Raw genomic sequence first — 17,153 nt, 5'->3', positions numbered from 1 at the left:
ATTTAACCGATTATAAATAAGTTTTGTTCGAAAAACGTTCCCTGTGGGATCAATATCTTTTATTACTACAAGCGTATACCGTGCACTTGCGGAAATCGCTCAACAAGGGTGATCAAGAAGTGTAGAGCAGTACTTATCCGTATGACCTATCAAACCAATATAGAAACAGAACGTGGGCATACGTTCATACTTAAAAAATACCCAACAGAATTCACCTCCCCCCCCTACGCCTTAGCAATCTTCATCTTTCGTTTCAATGGTTGCAGCACATTCATTGCCACCCTAATTCTCATATAGAGTCTGCTTGCCCTCGAGAAATTATTCGGATCAGATTCAATGAAAGTGTCCAGGAAATTGCCAATACTAACCGCCACACACTCAGACATAAACCCTAACGGAAGATCATATATCTGAATCTAGAATTCTACAAGAGACAGAACCTCATCACTGAGTTGTTGCCCATCCTCCAATTTTCGAACGAGAAGGAGATTTTGTTCAAACGTCCAGGGGCCGCCACGGATAACGCGTTCACGCTCCATAGGATAGAAGAAGTCAAAACGAAAAAGGTTCGGCCCCAAGACAGTTACGCACAAACCCCTAAATGGTCTCCAAAGATTAGCGAGTGTATTCTTCATCACTTGGATTTTGATGTTGCGATCCGTCAAAAGTCTACCGAGTAAACTCCATGTTGTTGGTGCCTTCTGATCCAACACGTCCTCAGATTATAGGGCAGGGCCAGCTTCAACCTCAGAAGCTAGGGTAATCAAGGCGGTATCATCAAGTCCGACTTCCATTACGGCTGCCAGGGATCAAATCTAAGGTTAGGGAAAAACCTAGTCAATAGCGAGACATTCTTACTTAATAATATCTATATACACTTGCATATGGCATATGGTTCATTGTTACCTTCATTCCTTGAAATGGAATGAATGGGTGTGATCATAAATTATATTGTGACTTACAAAGTAATTAACAGAAGTGTAAATAATTTATTAGTTATTTCCTTTTTACCTAACATAATATTTAGTCCTTTTATTTAAAAAAAAAACACATTATAAGATCTTTATCTTTTGTTAATATTAATTCTTTGTTCCTTCTGTTTATTTTTATTTTAGATTTTTAACCGTTATATTTGGCACAAACAGACAGACACAAAATAACAAAGTAATATAGTCACTTTGTATCTACTATGGTTGTCCTAAAAACTAAGATATATTTGGTTAAAAATCTAAAAAAACTAGACAGAATGAATAAATGGTTAATATTGACAAAAAAAATAGAAACCTTATAATGTGTTTTTTCTAAATAGAATGATTAAACAGTGTGTTAGGTAAAAAGACGGAGACTAATAAATTATTTACCCTTAACAGAATTAGTTTTTGAGATATAAGAGAATTAGTTAATTAGATGAGATGGTAAATTAAATTAGGATGAGTGATGCTAGGGATTTGCATGTTTTTTTAGTATGAAAATGTGCATACTTCAATTTATAAACGTTCGTATATTTAAAATTATTCTTCTGCAAAATCATAATTATTATTATAGACCAATAGTAATAAATTTTAAGTTAAACTTTAACGTAAATACCTCATTCTAATATTAAATATTATAGGGATAAAATTGACAAATTTAACCCTAATATTAAAAAGTTCAAATTTTGCTCTAACGTATAAAATGGTTCAAATTCACATCTAACATTTCTAAGCAAGATCAATTTTAGCTATATCTTATCGAAAATTTAAAAAGATTGGTTCATTGTTATTTACCGGTCATGATTCAGATCTTCGAATATCATTTACGTCTAAGATATTTAATGTGTCACTAACTTAGCCATAAAAGACCTGTTAAAATGCTAACAACTAAAGTTTGTCGTATACAAATTAATCACAACTTTTTTTTGTCAATGTGTCTAAAATGTTTACTGTATTCTTAATATAATTATAAATAACCAACAAAAATATATATAACTGGTTCTGCTTATTGACAAATTTATTTGAAAGGCTTGATGTGACAGTTAAATAACATTCAAACACACTTTTTTTCAAGTTTTCAATAACATATGACTAAAATTGATTTTGCTTGGAAATATTACGATTAAATTGGCATCATTTTATATGTTAGCACTAAATTTACACTCTTTTTAAATTATTAAGGTCAAATTAGATCTCATCCCAATATTATATATGAAATTCTTCTTCTACAAAGTTGTACATTTCAATCAAAACAGTAAAACATTTACTTTTAAAAAATTAGATTTGATGTATTTATATTTGAAGAAAATACCATTTGTGTCAATGGAAATAAATTATAAATATTAGATTTAATGTATTTTTTAAAATTATTATTACCTTTACCTTTTAATTTAATTTAGAGTTATATATAGGTAAAATAAATTTAGTAAAATGGTATATATAAGTAAAATAAATTTGGTAAAATGGTGTCGCTTTGGCTGATAATGTTTAACTTGCGCATGTAGGAAAAAAAAATTGCACAAACCTTACTGCTTTCAAGTTTCACGTAAAACTTTTGAGCTTTACGTAAATCTTCAATTTTTAAATATAATTTACATAAATCTTCTATTTCTAGACATAATTTATATAAAGTTAGACTTAATTTACATAAAGTTGTTATTTTGAAAAAAAAATATATTTACTTTGTGAAAAAATGAGTTTTATATAAAACCTTTGAACTTTACGTAAATCCAATATTATGAGACATGCTTTTTGTAAAGTTGTATTTTTTTTTTTAAAAAATCATTAACTTTGCAAAAAAAAAAAAAGAGCTTACGTAAAACCTTTGAATCTTATGTAAATCCTCTATTTGTAGATATAATTTACGTAAAATCGTTATTTTACAAAAAATAAGTTAGTGAAAAATAAAGTTTCATGTAAAACCTATTTACGTAAATCCTTGATTATTAGACATAGTTTAAGTAAATTTAATTTTAATTTACGTAAAGTAAATATTTGATAAAAAAAAATATCAATTTTGTGAAAAAATGACTTTCACATAAAAACTTTGAAAGCACTATATATGATAAAAACTAAGAATAAGTCGTAACCTAGACCACGAAGTCGCACTATTCGATTAAAGTATATGAATAGTTAAACTGCTTAGTTGAATCGTTACTTGATTATGTTTCACAATTCAACCTCTTTAACTAATTACTTGGTTAGATTTCTTAAATAGAGGTAAGCAAATACGTTTTAACTAATTCTCTCGTTATTCTTCCTACAACACAACTTAGACACTTATGAACGATCCATACTTGTCAAACATGGTTCACCGCCATATTAAGTGATTTAGCTCATGTTTGAGCTAAAACACATAGGCATGATGAAATGGATTGATGTTGAACTCATGTTCATCATCGAGTTGTTAATTCGAGATTGTAAGACGAAATCGAATGGAGATGAAGAGAAACTCGAATTAAACAACTTAAATTAATAAATAGAAATGAAAGACAAACTAATGTTTAGCTCATTGATAAGTAGAACAAAATTCCTTGGACAAACTAAGCTAAAATGAAACATAAATCTGAAACGTAACAAAAACTAAACTGAATGTAAGCTAAAACTAGGGTAACTAATGATGTCAAATACATTGGAAAAGCTACTATTTATAGGAATTGGGTTGTCCTTTGATCTTTAGTAGGTTTTTTATCCTATTTTTGGTCGGAATAGAGTTGTTTAAGTAGGATAAACCCGAACCTCCCTGAGTAGAGTTTTGATAGAATTGAATTCTTTCTTATATCGTAGCTCGTCGAGCAACTACGTCCAACTCACTTGGCTACTTGAATTTAACGGGTTCTTCGCGTTTTGACTTTCTATCTTTGGTTGACTCTGTCGGTCTTTGTCGCGAGCTATTTAGGTTCGAATTGATTATTCTTACTTTAGTTGCGGTCATAAAGCATGATAGAAAAAGGTCCTTCAGGAGGTCAAATGAGTCGATAGACTCCAAGTGAATAAAGGGGCGAGATTTTCTGACAGGGCTTAATGAGGTTTCCTCCCACCCAGGGCAAGACCCCCCACCAGGTGCAGCCAATATTTCTTTAACAGGTGTGGGGCGATGATTCTTCACAATTTGCTATCGAATGGATTTTGTAACCGGAAGGAAATGAGATTGCTTGCTACTCCATACTCACCACACCAAATATTTTTCCTTCAATTTCCTTACCATCTTCACACCACTACCCATTTTTTTGCATTAATCTTGAGATTCTATTTATTTTGTTCCGCTGGGAAGCGCACGCATGGAAAAACTTGCTATTCCTATCCCCACATGTATTTCACTTTGAAAATTCGTGGTGCATGGAGCAAGAGTTTATGCACTCTATTGAGTTAATGTGCATATTCAGCCTTTCCTTCCCTCATATTATAATTATATTACTGACTCTCTAAAAAAATTACATTGTTGACCCAAATTTTAAGACTTTTTAATTTGTCCTTTTTCATTTTTATGGTTGAAAAATGTGGACTTCATGTTAGTATATAGTAAGGGTCTTATTATATATATAAAAAATAGAATTAAAAACTAAATATATTGACACTTATCGATTTTTAAAAACCAAAATTTTAATATTTTATTTTATAAAAAATGCAAATAGTCAATGTTGTGAGACCCATATTTGACCCCAATTTTTTTTTTTAAAAAAATTCAAAACAAAAAAGAAAAAGGTGAAAACATAAAAATAAAAATAATTATTTTTTGGAAAACTTTGACTTTTTAAAACCTTAACAGGCAATATTTCAAAGGAATAATTAATACTAAAGGAATTATGGAAAATAGTCAATATTCCAAAGGAGCAATTATCTCTAAAGATTCAAATGAGTAATTCAAATAAAATCAAATCAAAGGAGTAATTTTAGAGAGACATTGTATATAAATAGCAATACTATTAACATTATTCCTTTACATCGATTAATTCAAAAAGAATTCTTATTATTTATTTTCAAGAAAGATATCTTCTTTTTCAAGAAAACAATGGTATATGATATGACATTAAGAGAGAGATTGAAGGAAACTTATAGAAAGAAGCTTCGTTTGGAAAATGGAGGAAATAACAAGTCTATGGGTAATTTGAACCCAATTCCACCTATTCCTATGAACCCAGTTCCACAGATTCCTACGAAATTTCCACACCCAAACCCACTGGCTAGTTCCAAAAAAACTAGATTTCCAGAAAAGGGTAAAGCCATTGCCTTGTGGAAAAGGTAGATCCACAGGTTCAACAAAGCTAAACTTTTCTTCCATGAGCAAGGAGGAAAAAATCCAAAGGATTAAGGAAGCAAGAGATTACTCTTTCCTAGATATTGAGGAAAGAGTTTCAGCTGATGTGAAGAAGGAAGTAGATGAAAAGCAGCCCAATTCAAAGAAAAAACCTTTGAAACAGATTTCTCATGAAGAGAAAAGAAGAGAAAGAGTTGGAAACAAGGAAGATGAGCAACAACAAGAGGAGAGGATGACAAAGAGGAGAAGATGGTTTGGAGAAGCGTAGATAAATAGGATAGACACGTACATACTAGTTTAATTTTGATTCTATTAATTTAGAAATTGACAGCATACACTTGTGATATAACTTTAGGGCATAGACACTCTTAATATAAGAAGAAGAGTTTTATTTGCACATCTTGAACATCTTTCATATTTATTCTTTTATTTTACTGATTTTTAAAATGTTAGAGAAATTTGAAGACTCAAACGGGGATATTTATTCATATAATGTATGTTTTTGTGCAATAATCGTAAATTTTCCATTAAAACACGAAAGAACAGACAAAAAAAAATACTCTGTTTCTGCAATAATTAGTGGTTGAATTGAAAGGATTACCTTATTACTTGTCAATACATGATGATCTGCTACATCCGCCACGCTTACCATTTGACTATCCTAACCCATTTCTCGCAAGAAATCATGTTGTCTGTGATTTTGAGGAGACTCTTATCAATTCCACTGCTAGGAAAAAAAACACAATCCGATTACAGAACCAGACTGTTCTACATCACTAACACTATAAAGAACTACCAGAATTTTCTTCCTCCTGAGTCTATTCATCACTAATACACCATACGTTCCTAAATTCAAACTATTCGACTCGTAAACCATTAATTATAAGTTTTTCTAACTCTTCACTGACATTAACAAAAGAAGCAGCTTCAACATTAGAGGAAATTTGATTAAACAAGGCATTGGCATTGGAAATTTGAATTCCTAGGTAAAGAATATTTGATGATTCCACCATGTCCAATAATGAGAGAATCAATTCCAATTAAGCCATTAAACTCACCTCAAGGCATATATACGACTCCATTCTCTATCTCGCAACTTTCCCAATTAACTTCTGCTCATAAGGCCTAGCAGCAAAATACAATGAAATTAAATTCTAACCTAAACAATTTGATTGCAGAAATTTCAACCGATTAAAATGAAAATTCACATTAGTTAAACCGATTACGAGTCTCCAACCATAAATTAAGAACTGACTACCCCCAATTTCCGAACCTAATTGCTCTTTCATTTTATACGAATCCACAATATAGAAAATTGGGAGAACAGACTGAACATTTGTTTCTCTACGTTGAATCATCTCCACGAGCTAATCCAAGCACCGATTTGAAGAAATATAGTCTTGTGAGGTTTGAAGCAGAGAAATCCTCTGTGTAGTGTAGTGTAGTCTTGTGAGCTAATCCAAGCACCGACGTATCTTTTGGTGGCATCTTCAACACAGAAACTGAAGAAGACATGATAAAAATTGGAAGAAGAAGAAAGGAATGGATCTCCCAACCATAGCTGCAAGCCATGTTCGGGCACAGGACAAAAAAAAATTGGGGATGGGAAGCATGACTTTGGTGATCAGAGTTGAAAACTGAAGCGTACAAAAATGTAAATTCTTACGCCAAGTTAGCTAACTAAATGGAGTGAAAGGGGCTGTTTGATAAATTAGGGGTAAATTACAACCATGGCTCCTGAACTTTGAACTTGTTTTCATTTTGAGCTTTCATTTTCAAAATCGAACATTAAAATAAGCAATTGTGTTAGTAAAGTGTAAAGTTTAAGGATATAATGTACGGTTTTGAAGTTCATGAGTCATAATAAAAGTAAATGTTAAGTTTAAGAGTCATGAGTAATTTACCCGATAAATTATGTTTAAAATTTAAAATGGTGCAATGCATCTCATGTTTTAAGATTTATCGGTTGATCAGACCGTTGCAAGTTAGTCAAAATATAAAATTATTATGTACTAAACAAAATTGTCTATTGTTAATAAGACATGAAATTGTAGTGTTGATAAATATTGTTTGTTTGTGGTGACTAAAACTGAGTTTTGGTGAAGGAGGAAATGAGCTGTATGGACCTGGAGTAAGTGGTCCTCTTTCAAGCATCCCAAAATTCTCAATAAAAGCAGAACCAATATTACAACAAATATTATATTAGCTAAAATGAGGAAAACCACCACCCTTCCATTTTTGCTAATCTCTCCCATTTTTTCAATTATTCATGAGATGAGATGAGATGAGACCCTTTATATATATATATTTAGAGGACCTACTTTATTTCATTTCATAGATTTTATAAGATTATTCAAGATTCTACATTTGTACTTGGACATTTGTATATAGTAGGATTGGGAATGGATGTTTTCACATTTTAATTTTTTTTTTTTCTTTTTGTGGTTGTAAACTATAAATGTATCTTCAAATCTTCATTTTTTTACATATATGTGCCATTTAATATTTCTTTGGGGTTACAAAAAATAAGGAGGGGTGATTAAGTCCAGTCTTAGAAGCCTTCAACAATAGCAGCGGAAATCGAATCCAGATGGGAATGAAATATTGAAAAAGTAAGAATTATTGTCCAAATTATGGTTCCTTGTTATAGTATAGTGTTTTCCTATTTATATTATTCTTAGTGTGAGCACAGATTTTTCACTATCAATAATTAGTTATACAACAACAACAAAGCGTTATTCCCGAAATGATTCGGGGAATAATTAGTTATATAAGTAAAAAAACTTATCTTTTTAAGTTTTTAATTTTAATCAACATATTCATAATGAAATTTATGTATCATATACACACAAGCATTTCTAATTAAATTTATACATATTAGAAGAATGTGTACACAAAGATTTGCAGCGTGATGATTCTGATATAGTGAAAGAAGAGAAAACAAGTGAAAGTCTTGATATGTGTACACAACAACACCCATAGACATTGAAATCTAGTCTTAATTTGGGCAAATTATTAGAAGCATCTGGTTCTTCATGTCAAATGAAGGATCTCCCATACATATTTTTGACACGTGTAACATGTCCTATTATTTTAATTATTACGTGAGGTCACAATACACGTGTCTAAATGTGAATTTGGGGTCCTCCGAGTGACATGAAAGACCCGATGCTTAATATAAGAACTCATTAATTTGATGGTATAAAGATATGAACTATTTCAGTTTTTTATGTTGTGGTTTTTCCTTTTCCTCTTCTGGTTCATCTCTATCAGACTTATATTTGTTGCTTCTTTTCTTATTAGTATTCATTTCCATCATCACCTGCTCACCAAAACTTCTTGCTGCATCCTTTAAGCAAACCAGCATTGAATCATAACAACTACTCGGTTGATCAATCGAACTTTTCGTTTCCTTCTCGTCTTTTGTATAAACTGGATTGAACCCACAACTTTTCACCTTGAACTTGCTTGAACCAGCAGGCAACATTACCTTAAATTCATCCTCGAGATACGCTTCGTACTCGAAAGTGGCTCTGCAAGAATTCTCCCTGAGCCGCTCGTATCTTTGCTCGGTAAGAACATCAACACAGCTAGTATTCCAGAAGAAGACATGATCTGACTCGAACTCAAACTGGTTCCCCCATTCTCCACTCTCCCTGGAGCAGAACTCGAGGCTGTCGCCATACTCATTTTCGAGACAAAAATTGCATTCGAAAGTGAAACCATCACAGTAATAAAGATTCTCCAATTCAATAACAGCACAGAAAGTGAAACCAACTAACTTAGTATCATACCAATGGGGAGGCAGCAGAGTACCTATTGAAGCCCCATTACTTTGATACCTGAAGCACTCAGGAACTTCACTTCCTGGGAAACAAACCACTGGAGAAACTAGTATATCTTCATCCCTCTGTAAGATTAAAAAAAAAAACACAGAGGGAAAGCTAAGTGAGCAAAATAGAGAGACGATTCGAATGAAATTGACAGGAGAAATGAGAGAAAAGTTTACTGTGGGAAGTTCCTGCAAAGCAGTTGCTAAACACTGAATTTTGAGGAAAGTGCTTTCCAGAATATATCCACAAGCATCCTTCTCCAAGCTCACGCAATTCGCAAATGTGAATCCGTATTTTTCGAGTGGTGGTTGTTCTGTTGGTTCTTGGAGTTGAATGAACGGACTGGATACTGTCCTTAGGGATGTACAATCATGTGCAAGAACAACTCTTATTCGAGGAGGCAGCTCTGGCAGAGATTTGAGTCTCTTGCAGTAGGATATATCGAAGATTTCTAGCGAAAAAAGTTGGTTGATGCATGCAGGTATTCTCATAAAATTGTTCGATTTTAGAAGTAGAACCTGCAATGATGATAAGTGACCCAGGGTGCTTGGTATTTTTATTATTCCTGTATAGCTTAAAACAAGGTCTCTTAAGGAACCAAAACCGGATAGAGGAGGCAATTTGCTTAAGTTTTTGCAATGGTTTAGATAAAGATCTTTAAGTCGTTTGAGGTGATGAATGCTTCTGGGAAGAGACTTAAGTCTTCTAAGGCCACAGAGATAAAGCTTTTCCAGGCATTTGAGCTCACCAATGCTGCTTGGAAGACTCGCAAGTCTCGGACATTGGCTCAAATTTAACTCAACAAGTGAAGAGAGATTTCCAATTGATGGAGGCAATTCTTTTACTTCAGTCACTGCCAGATTCAACTTGACGAGTGAAGTAAGATACCCTATCGATGAAGGTAATGCTGTTAATGAACTCTTCTCAAGATTGAATTCAACAAGTGAGGACAGATGTCCGATGGATGAGGGCAGCTCTTCGATACCAGACACTGACAGATTCAATTCAACAAGTGAAGTGAGACTCCCAATTGATGATGGTAGCTCTGTTATCGAACTTTCCTTAAGATTCAGTTCAACAAGAGAAGTAAGATTCCCTATCGACAAGGGCAACTCTTCTATAGCTGTGTCTTTCAGGTTTAATTTAACAAGTGAAGAAAGAGATCCAATTGATGAGGGTAACTTTTCTATTCCGGTGTACTTTAAATTCAAGTGCTTGATATTCCCCTTAACCTCTGGAAACTTTTCAAGACTAGAGCACCAGGAGAGATCAAGGGTGTCAAGAGAATTAAGATGAATGCTGCTCGGAAGAGTTTTGAGGTATTCGCAGTGATCCAGGGATAAGATCCTTAGCCTGTCCAGAAAACGAATAGAGGAGGGCCATTCTTCCAATCTAGTACCATCCAAATGCAGTTCTTCTATATGTCCTGATACCTCCGGAAACTCCTTCAGATTTGAACAGCTAGAAAGTTTGAGGGACTGAAGCAATTCCAAACAAATGAGACTCGGAAGACTCTGCAGCTCCTTGCAATTAGATAGACTAAGATAAGAAAGCCGGTGAAGGCACTGAACGGATGAATGAATTTCAAGTAAACTTGTACAGTTATCAAGAACTATCCTTTCTAAGTTCAAAGCTGAAGACAGATCTGGAAGTCTAATAAGGTTCTCGGAATCATGCAGGTCAATCTGTTTTAACTTTTGGAGATGCTGACAAATAGATAAATTTGAAACCCCGAATCAATATATAATAATAGACTTAATGTTAGGACTAAAAAATAAAAGAATACTGGAGAAAAGCATACCTTGACTCCATGCCAGAGCTCTTTAACTTGGCTGAATGGCATGTTAAGTTCAACAAGATTCTCCATAAAAAAATCTAATGGCAAACATTCCCATGGATATCCATGCCAATGGAAATAACACAACTTATTAGGAAGAGATTGAAGACCATCCCTCGATTCCGTCATAGATTCTGATATAAATCCAGAAGGATTCTTCCATGACAGAGTGCTGTTCTGGTAGAATTTGAGTAATCTCAGATTGCACATCGGCGAAAAGGCAGCAGGACTAAAGTTCACTTTTTCAGATTTGGAAATGTCCAGGAATATCCCTTCAGTAGCAATACTTCCCTGACCAATCACGACCAATATGTTACAAAAAGTTTGCTAATGACATCTAAATATAGAAGATTTTTAGTGGTTGAATTGAAGGGATTACCTTATTACTTGTCAATACATGATAGACATCTTCAGGATCCCACAATCTGCTACGTCCGCCAGGCTTACCATTTGATTCTCCTCGAACAATGTCCTGACCCATTTCTCGCAACAAATCATGCATGTCCAACTTATTGTCTGTGATTTCGAGGAGACTCTTATCAACGAGACGACTTATTCCACTGCTAGGGAAAAAATCACAACCATCGAGAATACCAATTACAGAATCTACATCGCCTCCTCTAAAGAAACAGGCAATATCAAGAAATATATCCTTATCTAGCTGTTCCAATCCATCATAAGTTACTTTCAGTACCTTCTGAACCTCCAAATTGGGAGATTCTTCGAGTTTCTCTAATGTACTTTCCCATTCCTGTTCTTGCTTGTTGCACAGAAAGGAACCCAAAACATTAAGTGCTAAAGGGACACCTTTGGTGTAATTTACAACTCTCTGTGACAGCTTAACGTAATCTCCAATGGGATGATTTTGCTTGAAAGCTTTTAAGCTGAGTAGTTGAAGAGATTCATGGTAATTTAAGCCTTTAGTCTCGTATATTTCACCAGCATTATGCATAAGTACTTGCTTATCTCTGCAAGTTATGATTATTCGACTTCCCGGACCAAACCAACTAGGATCTCCAGCTAAAGTTGCAGACTGTTCTACATCACTAACAGTATCAAGAACTACAAGAATTTTCTTCCTCCTGAGTCTATTCATGATATGCCGGGGCAATACACTATGCATTCCTAAATTCAAACGCTTCTCTTCTAAGATTTTCGACAGAATTTGTTCTCGTAAACGAGTAATTGAAAGTTTTTCTAACTCTTCACTGACATTAACAAAACAAGCAGCTTCAAAAATAGAGGAAATATGATTAAACAAGGCTTTGGCAATGGTTGTTTTACCAATACCACCCATGCCCCAAATTCCTAGGAAAAGAACATCTGATGATTCCCTGTCTAATAATGAGAGAATTTGCTCAATCCGTGAATCAATTCCAATTAAGCATTGACTTTGGTGAGCAGAGTTGAAAACTGAAGCATACAAAAATGTAATTATTACGCTAATTTTGTATTTTCTTAGTACAGTAAGTTAGTTAACTAAATGGAGGGAATCAACGATGGGCTGTTTGATAAATTAGAGGTAAATGACAAATTTAACCTCATGTTTATGAGGACAGTGGATCAGGCTTCTGATCTAAAATGGTCAGAATCTTATAAGGTTAATCAAAAATTAGCGTATGAAATAAAAATTACATTCGTTTTTTTTTTTTTTGGGAAACATGGAAGGCTAAAAAGCCCATGAAACAAAGAAACAAAACAACAAAAAAAATAGAGGTGGGAGAGGAAGCCTGAGCTAAGTATCTAAGTTTGGAACCATCCTAGAAGAGGTCCGGCCGTGTCGATCCTCTGAAAGAATTTGCTGGAGGCCTGCAGGGGCGCAACACACTCGTGGTGACCCAAGGCTAAGGTGCCTGCGAAATTTGCCAACCAGTCAGCTGCCTGATATCCTTCCCTGTATACGTGTTGGAACTTAACTTCCCAATTCATGTCTCGTAGTCCCCAACACTCCCGAATCAACCATCCTAAAGGGTGGCAGATGGTCTTTGAATTATTCATAAGCCGTAGAACCGTATCTGAGTCCATTTCCATTATGATCTTCCTATATCCCTTCTCCCAAGCAATACGGAGGCCAAAGAAGAGACCCCAAAGCTCTGCTAGGAAAGCCGTACAAATGCCCAGGTTTACCATGAAACCGCCTTTCCATCCACCTGTGCCGTCACGAATCAACTCTCCAGTAGCCGCAAGGCCCGGGTTGCCTTTGCTGGCACCATCTGTGTTTATCTTTACCCAACCCCCTCAGGCGGCACCCACCTAATCATTCGCTCCACCCTTTGCCAATGTGGTGCGGTTTCTCTGCTGTTGTAGGCTTTGTGGACTTCCTCAGCTCGTGATAAAACAAAGCCACTCGTCACTCTTGTGTTGCCCTCAGCGTTGAACACGTGGTCATTCCTCCCTTTCCAGATCCACCATAGGCTCATGCTAAAAATAACGCACCAAGGGATTCCACGTACAGCTCTTGTTGTGCTAATATTCAAATCAACCCAATCTGTTAAGGTCATTCCATAGAACTGTGCTCGACTTTCTGCTGGAATTACGAACTGCTGCCATATGTCTTTTGCTCGGCTACAGTCTCTTAAAGCGTGAAGGACGTTTTCCTCGCATCCACACTCGGCGCAGCTAGCATCAGTGGTCATGTGTCTGTTAGCTCTGTTTTTATTTACTAAAACTGCATTCTGCCTTGTTAACTAGATGAAGACACGAACCCTTTCCGGGATCGGTATTCGCCAAATTACCCTCCAATTTGCGGCGGCAGCAGCAGCAGAGTTCGCGCCTTCGATAATCTGGTTCGGCCGACATAACTCATAGCCTGTTTTCACTGTATACTCGCCCGAATTCGATTCTCTCCAGTACCACGAGTCCAAACCTGGCTCATCTGGGAACACCACATACGAAGCCATGGTCAACACAGTGTCATTGCTCAAAAAAGGGGTTAAAATGTGCCACTTCCAGCCCGATCCGTCTTCCCAAAAGTCCCTGATCGTAACATCTCGCAGCCCCGGCGGAACGGTCTGAACAACACGTGCTAGTAACGCCGATTCTCCACACCAGACGTCCTCCCAAAATAACGTCATTCTGCCATTGGTAAGCAGCTTATTTGTTCCCAGTTTCAGAACTTCCGCCCTCGCTATGATTCCTCGCCATGTTAGAGATTGATTAGACTTTGCACGAAAGATCTCCATGCCAGTGCGGTTTCCACCATATTTTGCCCGAAGAACCTTAGCCCATAGTCCGTCCGGATCAGTTAACAGTCGCCAACTTAGCTTACCCAACATTGCATTGTTGAAAGCCTGTGTATTACGGATGCCCACACCCCCCTCTGCTCTTGGACGGCACACCTTATCCCATTTAAGCAGATGAGGTTTCTTCTGGGAGGCAGAGGACCCCCATAGGAAGCTACGATTGCAAGCTTCCAGCTTCCTACAAATGCTCATAGGTAGAATTGCAGTTTGCATTACATAAGCCGGTATGGAGGAAGTGACTGACCTGATTAGTGTTATTCGGCCTGCAATTGACAGACATTTGGCTTTCCACCCCGCTAGCCACGATTGAACACGTTCCACTACATACTTGAAGGTGTCAGAGCTCACCCGCTCGTGTATCAGTGGCATTCCCAGGTACTTCCCTAAGTTCGACGTCTTCTCAAACCCCAACATGTCACAAATTCCCCTGCTGACCACCTCAGAAACATTCTTCGAGAAGAAAACGCGTGACTTAGCAATATTTACCTTTTTCCCAGAGCACTCACAGAACTGGCTGACAATGTTCTTTATAACCACGACTTGTTGAATATCTGCCTTTGCCATTAACATTATGTTATCTGCAAAAAAGACATGTGAGAGACTAGGACCACTACGGGAGAGTTTGATTGGTTTCCATGTGTTGCACAGAATCGCATCATTTATCATATGGCTCAGCTTCTCTAGACACATTACAAAGAGGTAGGGCGATAACAGGTCCCCTTGTCTGAGGCCTCTAGTCGGTTTGAATCCCTCCAGTTTCTCCCCGTTCCATAGCACTCGCATTGCAGATGCTTCTACACAGTTCATGATTAAATTCACCCAGTGCTCATTAAGGCCTACTTCCTGCAGTGTTGTTCTGAGGAATTGCCAGCTGATCCGATCGTAAGCCTTCTCTAGATCGAGTTTAAGAATCATATCCCCGTATCTCCCTTTCCTGTTTTTCATTGAGTGAATTGCCTCCTGGACCAGGATAATGTTGTCTGAGATGTTTCTACCTGGGATGAAACTGCTTTGAGCTGGGCTTATGATTCCATTCAGGATCGGCTTGAGGCGGTTAACAATACACTTTGTGATCACCTTATAGACCACATTGCAGAGACTAATTGGTCGGAATTGAGAGATATATTCAGGCCCACGTACCTTGGGTATGACATTGATTAGTGTTTCTGACATGTTAGTAGGGATTCGGCCAGTCTGTAAAGCAAGTAACAGTGCCTCACTAATTTGCGCTCCAGTTGTGCCCCAGAGTTTCTGAAAAAAGACTGCTTGGAAACCGTCGGGCCTAGGGGCCTTGTAGGGATCCATTGCAAACAACGCTTGACGCACATCCGAGGTTGTGAAGGCCTTTTCGATTTCCTGTTGTACTATATCCTCGACCCTTGGAAAGCTAAGCAGTGTGAACAGCGGCCCCCGATTCGGTTCCTCCTCTGTGTAGAGTTTTTTAAAATAATTGAACACCATCATACGAATCTGATCATGTTCCCACTGCCATATGCCGTTAATATCCCTCAGTCCAGAAAAATGATTTACCCGTCTTCGGATAAGAGTTGAGAGGTGGAAAAAGGTAGTGTTGCGGTCCCCTAGGCTCAACCAGTTAATTCTCGACTTCTGGAACCATGTAAGCTCTTCTTGCTTAAGAATTCCATTCAGCTCACCCATCAGGTTCTTCTCAAGGCGCAGTAGACCGAAAGTTACTCTCACAGCCAGATCACGTTGCACCCCCGCAAGACGTCTATAAACTCTACCTTTGCGAAAGTTGAGGCTACCGTAAACCTCTTTGCTCCAGTTCATTAAGGAGCATGCAAGCTTCTCAAGATTTTCCGTAATGGTCATACCTGAGTCCCAATTCTCCACCAGAAGACGTTGAAAATCAATGTGCTTCATCCAAGCTGCTTGAAAACGAAACGGGCGCTGCCTCGGGGTCGGATCAGTTCCATTAGTGTTAAGTAGGATGGGAGTGTGATCAGAACCGCTACGAGGGAGATGTCTAATGAGTGCGTTCGGGAATTGCGCTCTCCAGTCAGTGCTGCACAAAGCACGGTCAAGTCTACAAGCCACTCGTGTTCTGCTTGTAATCCCATGGTACCATGTGAACCCCGGTCCCTGGAAGCCTAAATCAACCAAATCCATTCCATTTATCCAGTTCGCAAAGAAGACACATCGAGCTAGGGTTCTAAAAGATCCTCCTTGCTTCTCCTCTTGAGCCTTTATGCAGTTGAAGTCGCCAATCAAGAGCCACGGGTTTGTGACAGTCTCTTTCAGAGTAAGAAGTTCGCCCAAGGCTACCCTTTTGTAATGCATCTGAGGTCGAATGTAAACAAATGTGTCATCAAAACAAATGCTCGGATTATTATCTGCCAGGCACGTTACTGTAGTGTGAAGATACTGTGTCGAGGCCGAAATAACATCCAATCTGACTCTGTCATCATGCCAGAAAACCCAAATACCTCCACTAAAGCCCTCTGCTTCAACAATCTCCACATTGGTGAACTTCCATTTTCTCTGTAGCTCATGGGCCCTGATTCCTTGCAACTTAGGTTCCAGAATGACGAAAATATCTAGATCCTGAATAGTGATGAGATGTTTCGCTGCTCTAAAGAAAGCAGTGCTTCCCGCTCCACAACAGTTCCAAGAGAGAATCTTCATAATAAAATGAAAGAAAGAAGAACCAGGGAGACCCCAGGGCAATACTCACATATTCGCGTTTGGTCCAGTAAAACTGGACCCTCTCACTGTGTTTGAGACGTCCGCTAATACCAATTGCTTGGTTTTATGAGCTTTGGGGTTGTTCCCATCCCCCTTCACCTGTATAGTTGAGCTTTTTGAAGCATTTTCCTTTCCAAGCGTCTCAATACGGATCCTCTTCCCACGGTTCTACGTTCCTTCCTGCTCTAGAGTATCAACATTGCAGTCGCTTGCATCAGTTCTAAGGACACCAAAAGCATTGTTCCCCACCTTTGGTTTGGGACGAGTTTGGTGTTGGCTGCTGATTTTCCTTGCTTTATTCAAGCT

The 17,153-nt window shown here is 37.1% G+C and overlaps 1 protein-coding gene across 1 annotated transcript; it reads right to left on the bottom strand.

The window, feature by feature from the left end:
* Positions 1 to 8,443: 8,443 nt before the first annotated feature.
* On the bottom strand, positions 8,444 to 13,535 carry LOC136217112 (disease resistance protein RPV1-like). The gene is made up of 6 exons (XM_066003698.1): positions 13,353 to 13,535; positions 12,753 to 13,122; positions 11,279 to 12,312; positions 10,864 to 11,190; positions 9,239 to 10,768; positions 8,444 to 9,139 (listed from the first exon to the last, which is right to left on the bottom strand). The coding sequence occupies exons 1-6, from the start codon at positions 13,533 to 13,535 to the stop codon at positions 8,444 to 8,446; spliced, it is 4,140 nt and encodes a 1,379-aa protein (XP_065859770.1).
* Positions 13,536 to 17,153: the final 3,618 nt, after the last annotated feature.

This window comes from Euphorbia lathyris, chromosome 1, assembly GCF_963576675.1.
Source record: "Euphorbia lathyris chromosome 1, ddEupLath1.1, whole genome shotgun sequence".
In the NCBI taxonomy this organism is placed as follows: domain Eukaryota; kingdom Viridiplantae; phylum Streptophyta; class Magnoliopsida; order Malpighiales; family Euphorbiaceae; genus Euphorbia; species Euphorbia lathyris.
Note: the sequence above shows the minus strand (reverse complement) of the source record. Positions and strands in the feature narration are given on the sequence as shown.

Excerpts from the sequence above, each read along its gene's own strand:
- LOC136217112 (XM_066003698.1), bottom strand. The coding sequence starts at position 13,535 with ATGACCACTGATGCTAGCTGCGCCGAGTGTGGATGCGAGGAAAACGTC. Across the intron at positions 13,123-13,352 it reads ATATTAGCACAACAAGAGCT|ATAAACACAGATGGTGCCAG; the intron begins GTACGTGGAATC and ends GGTTGGGTAAAG. Across the intron at positions 10,769-10,863 it reads AGCTCTGGCATGGAGTCAAG|CATCTCCAAAAGTTAAAACA; the intron begins GTATGCTTTTCT and ends TCTATTTGTCAG.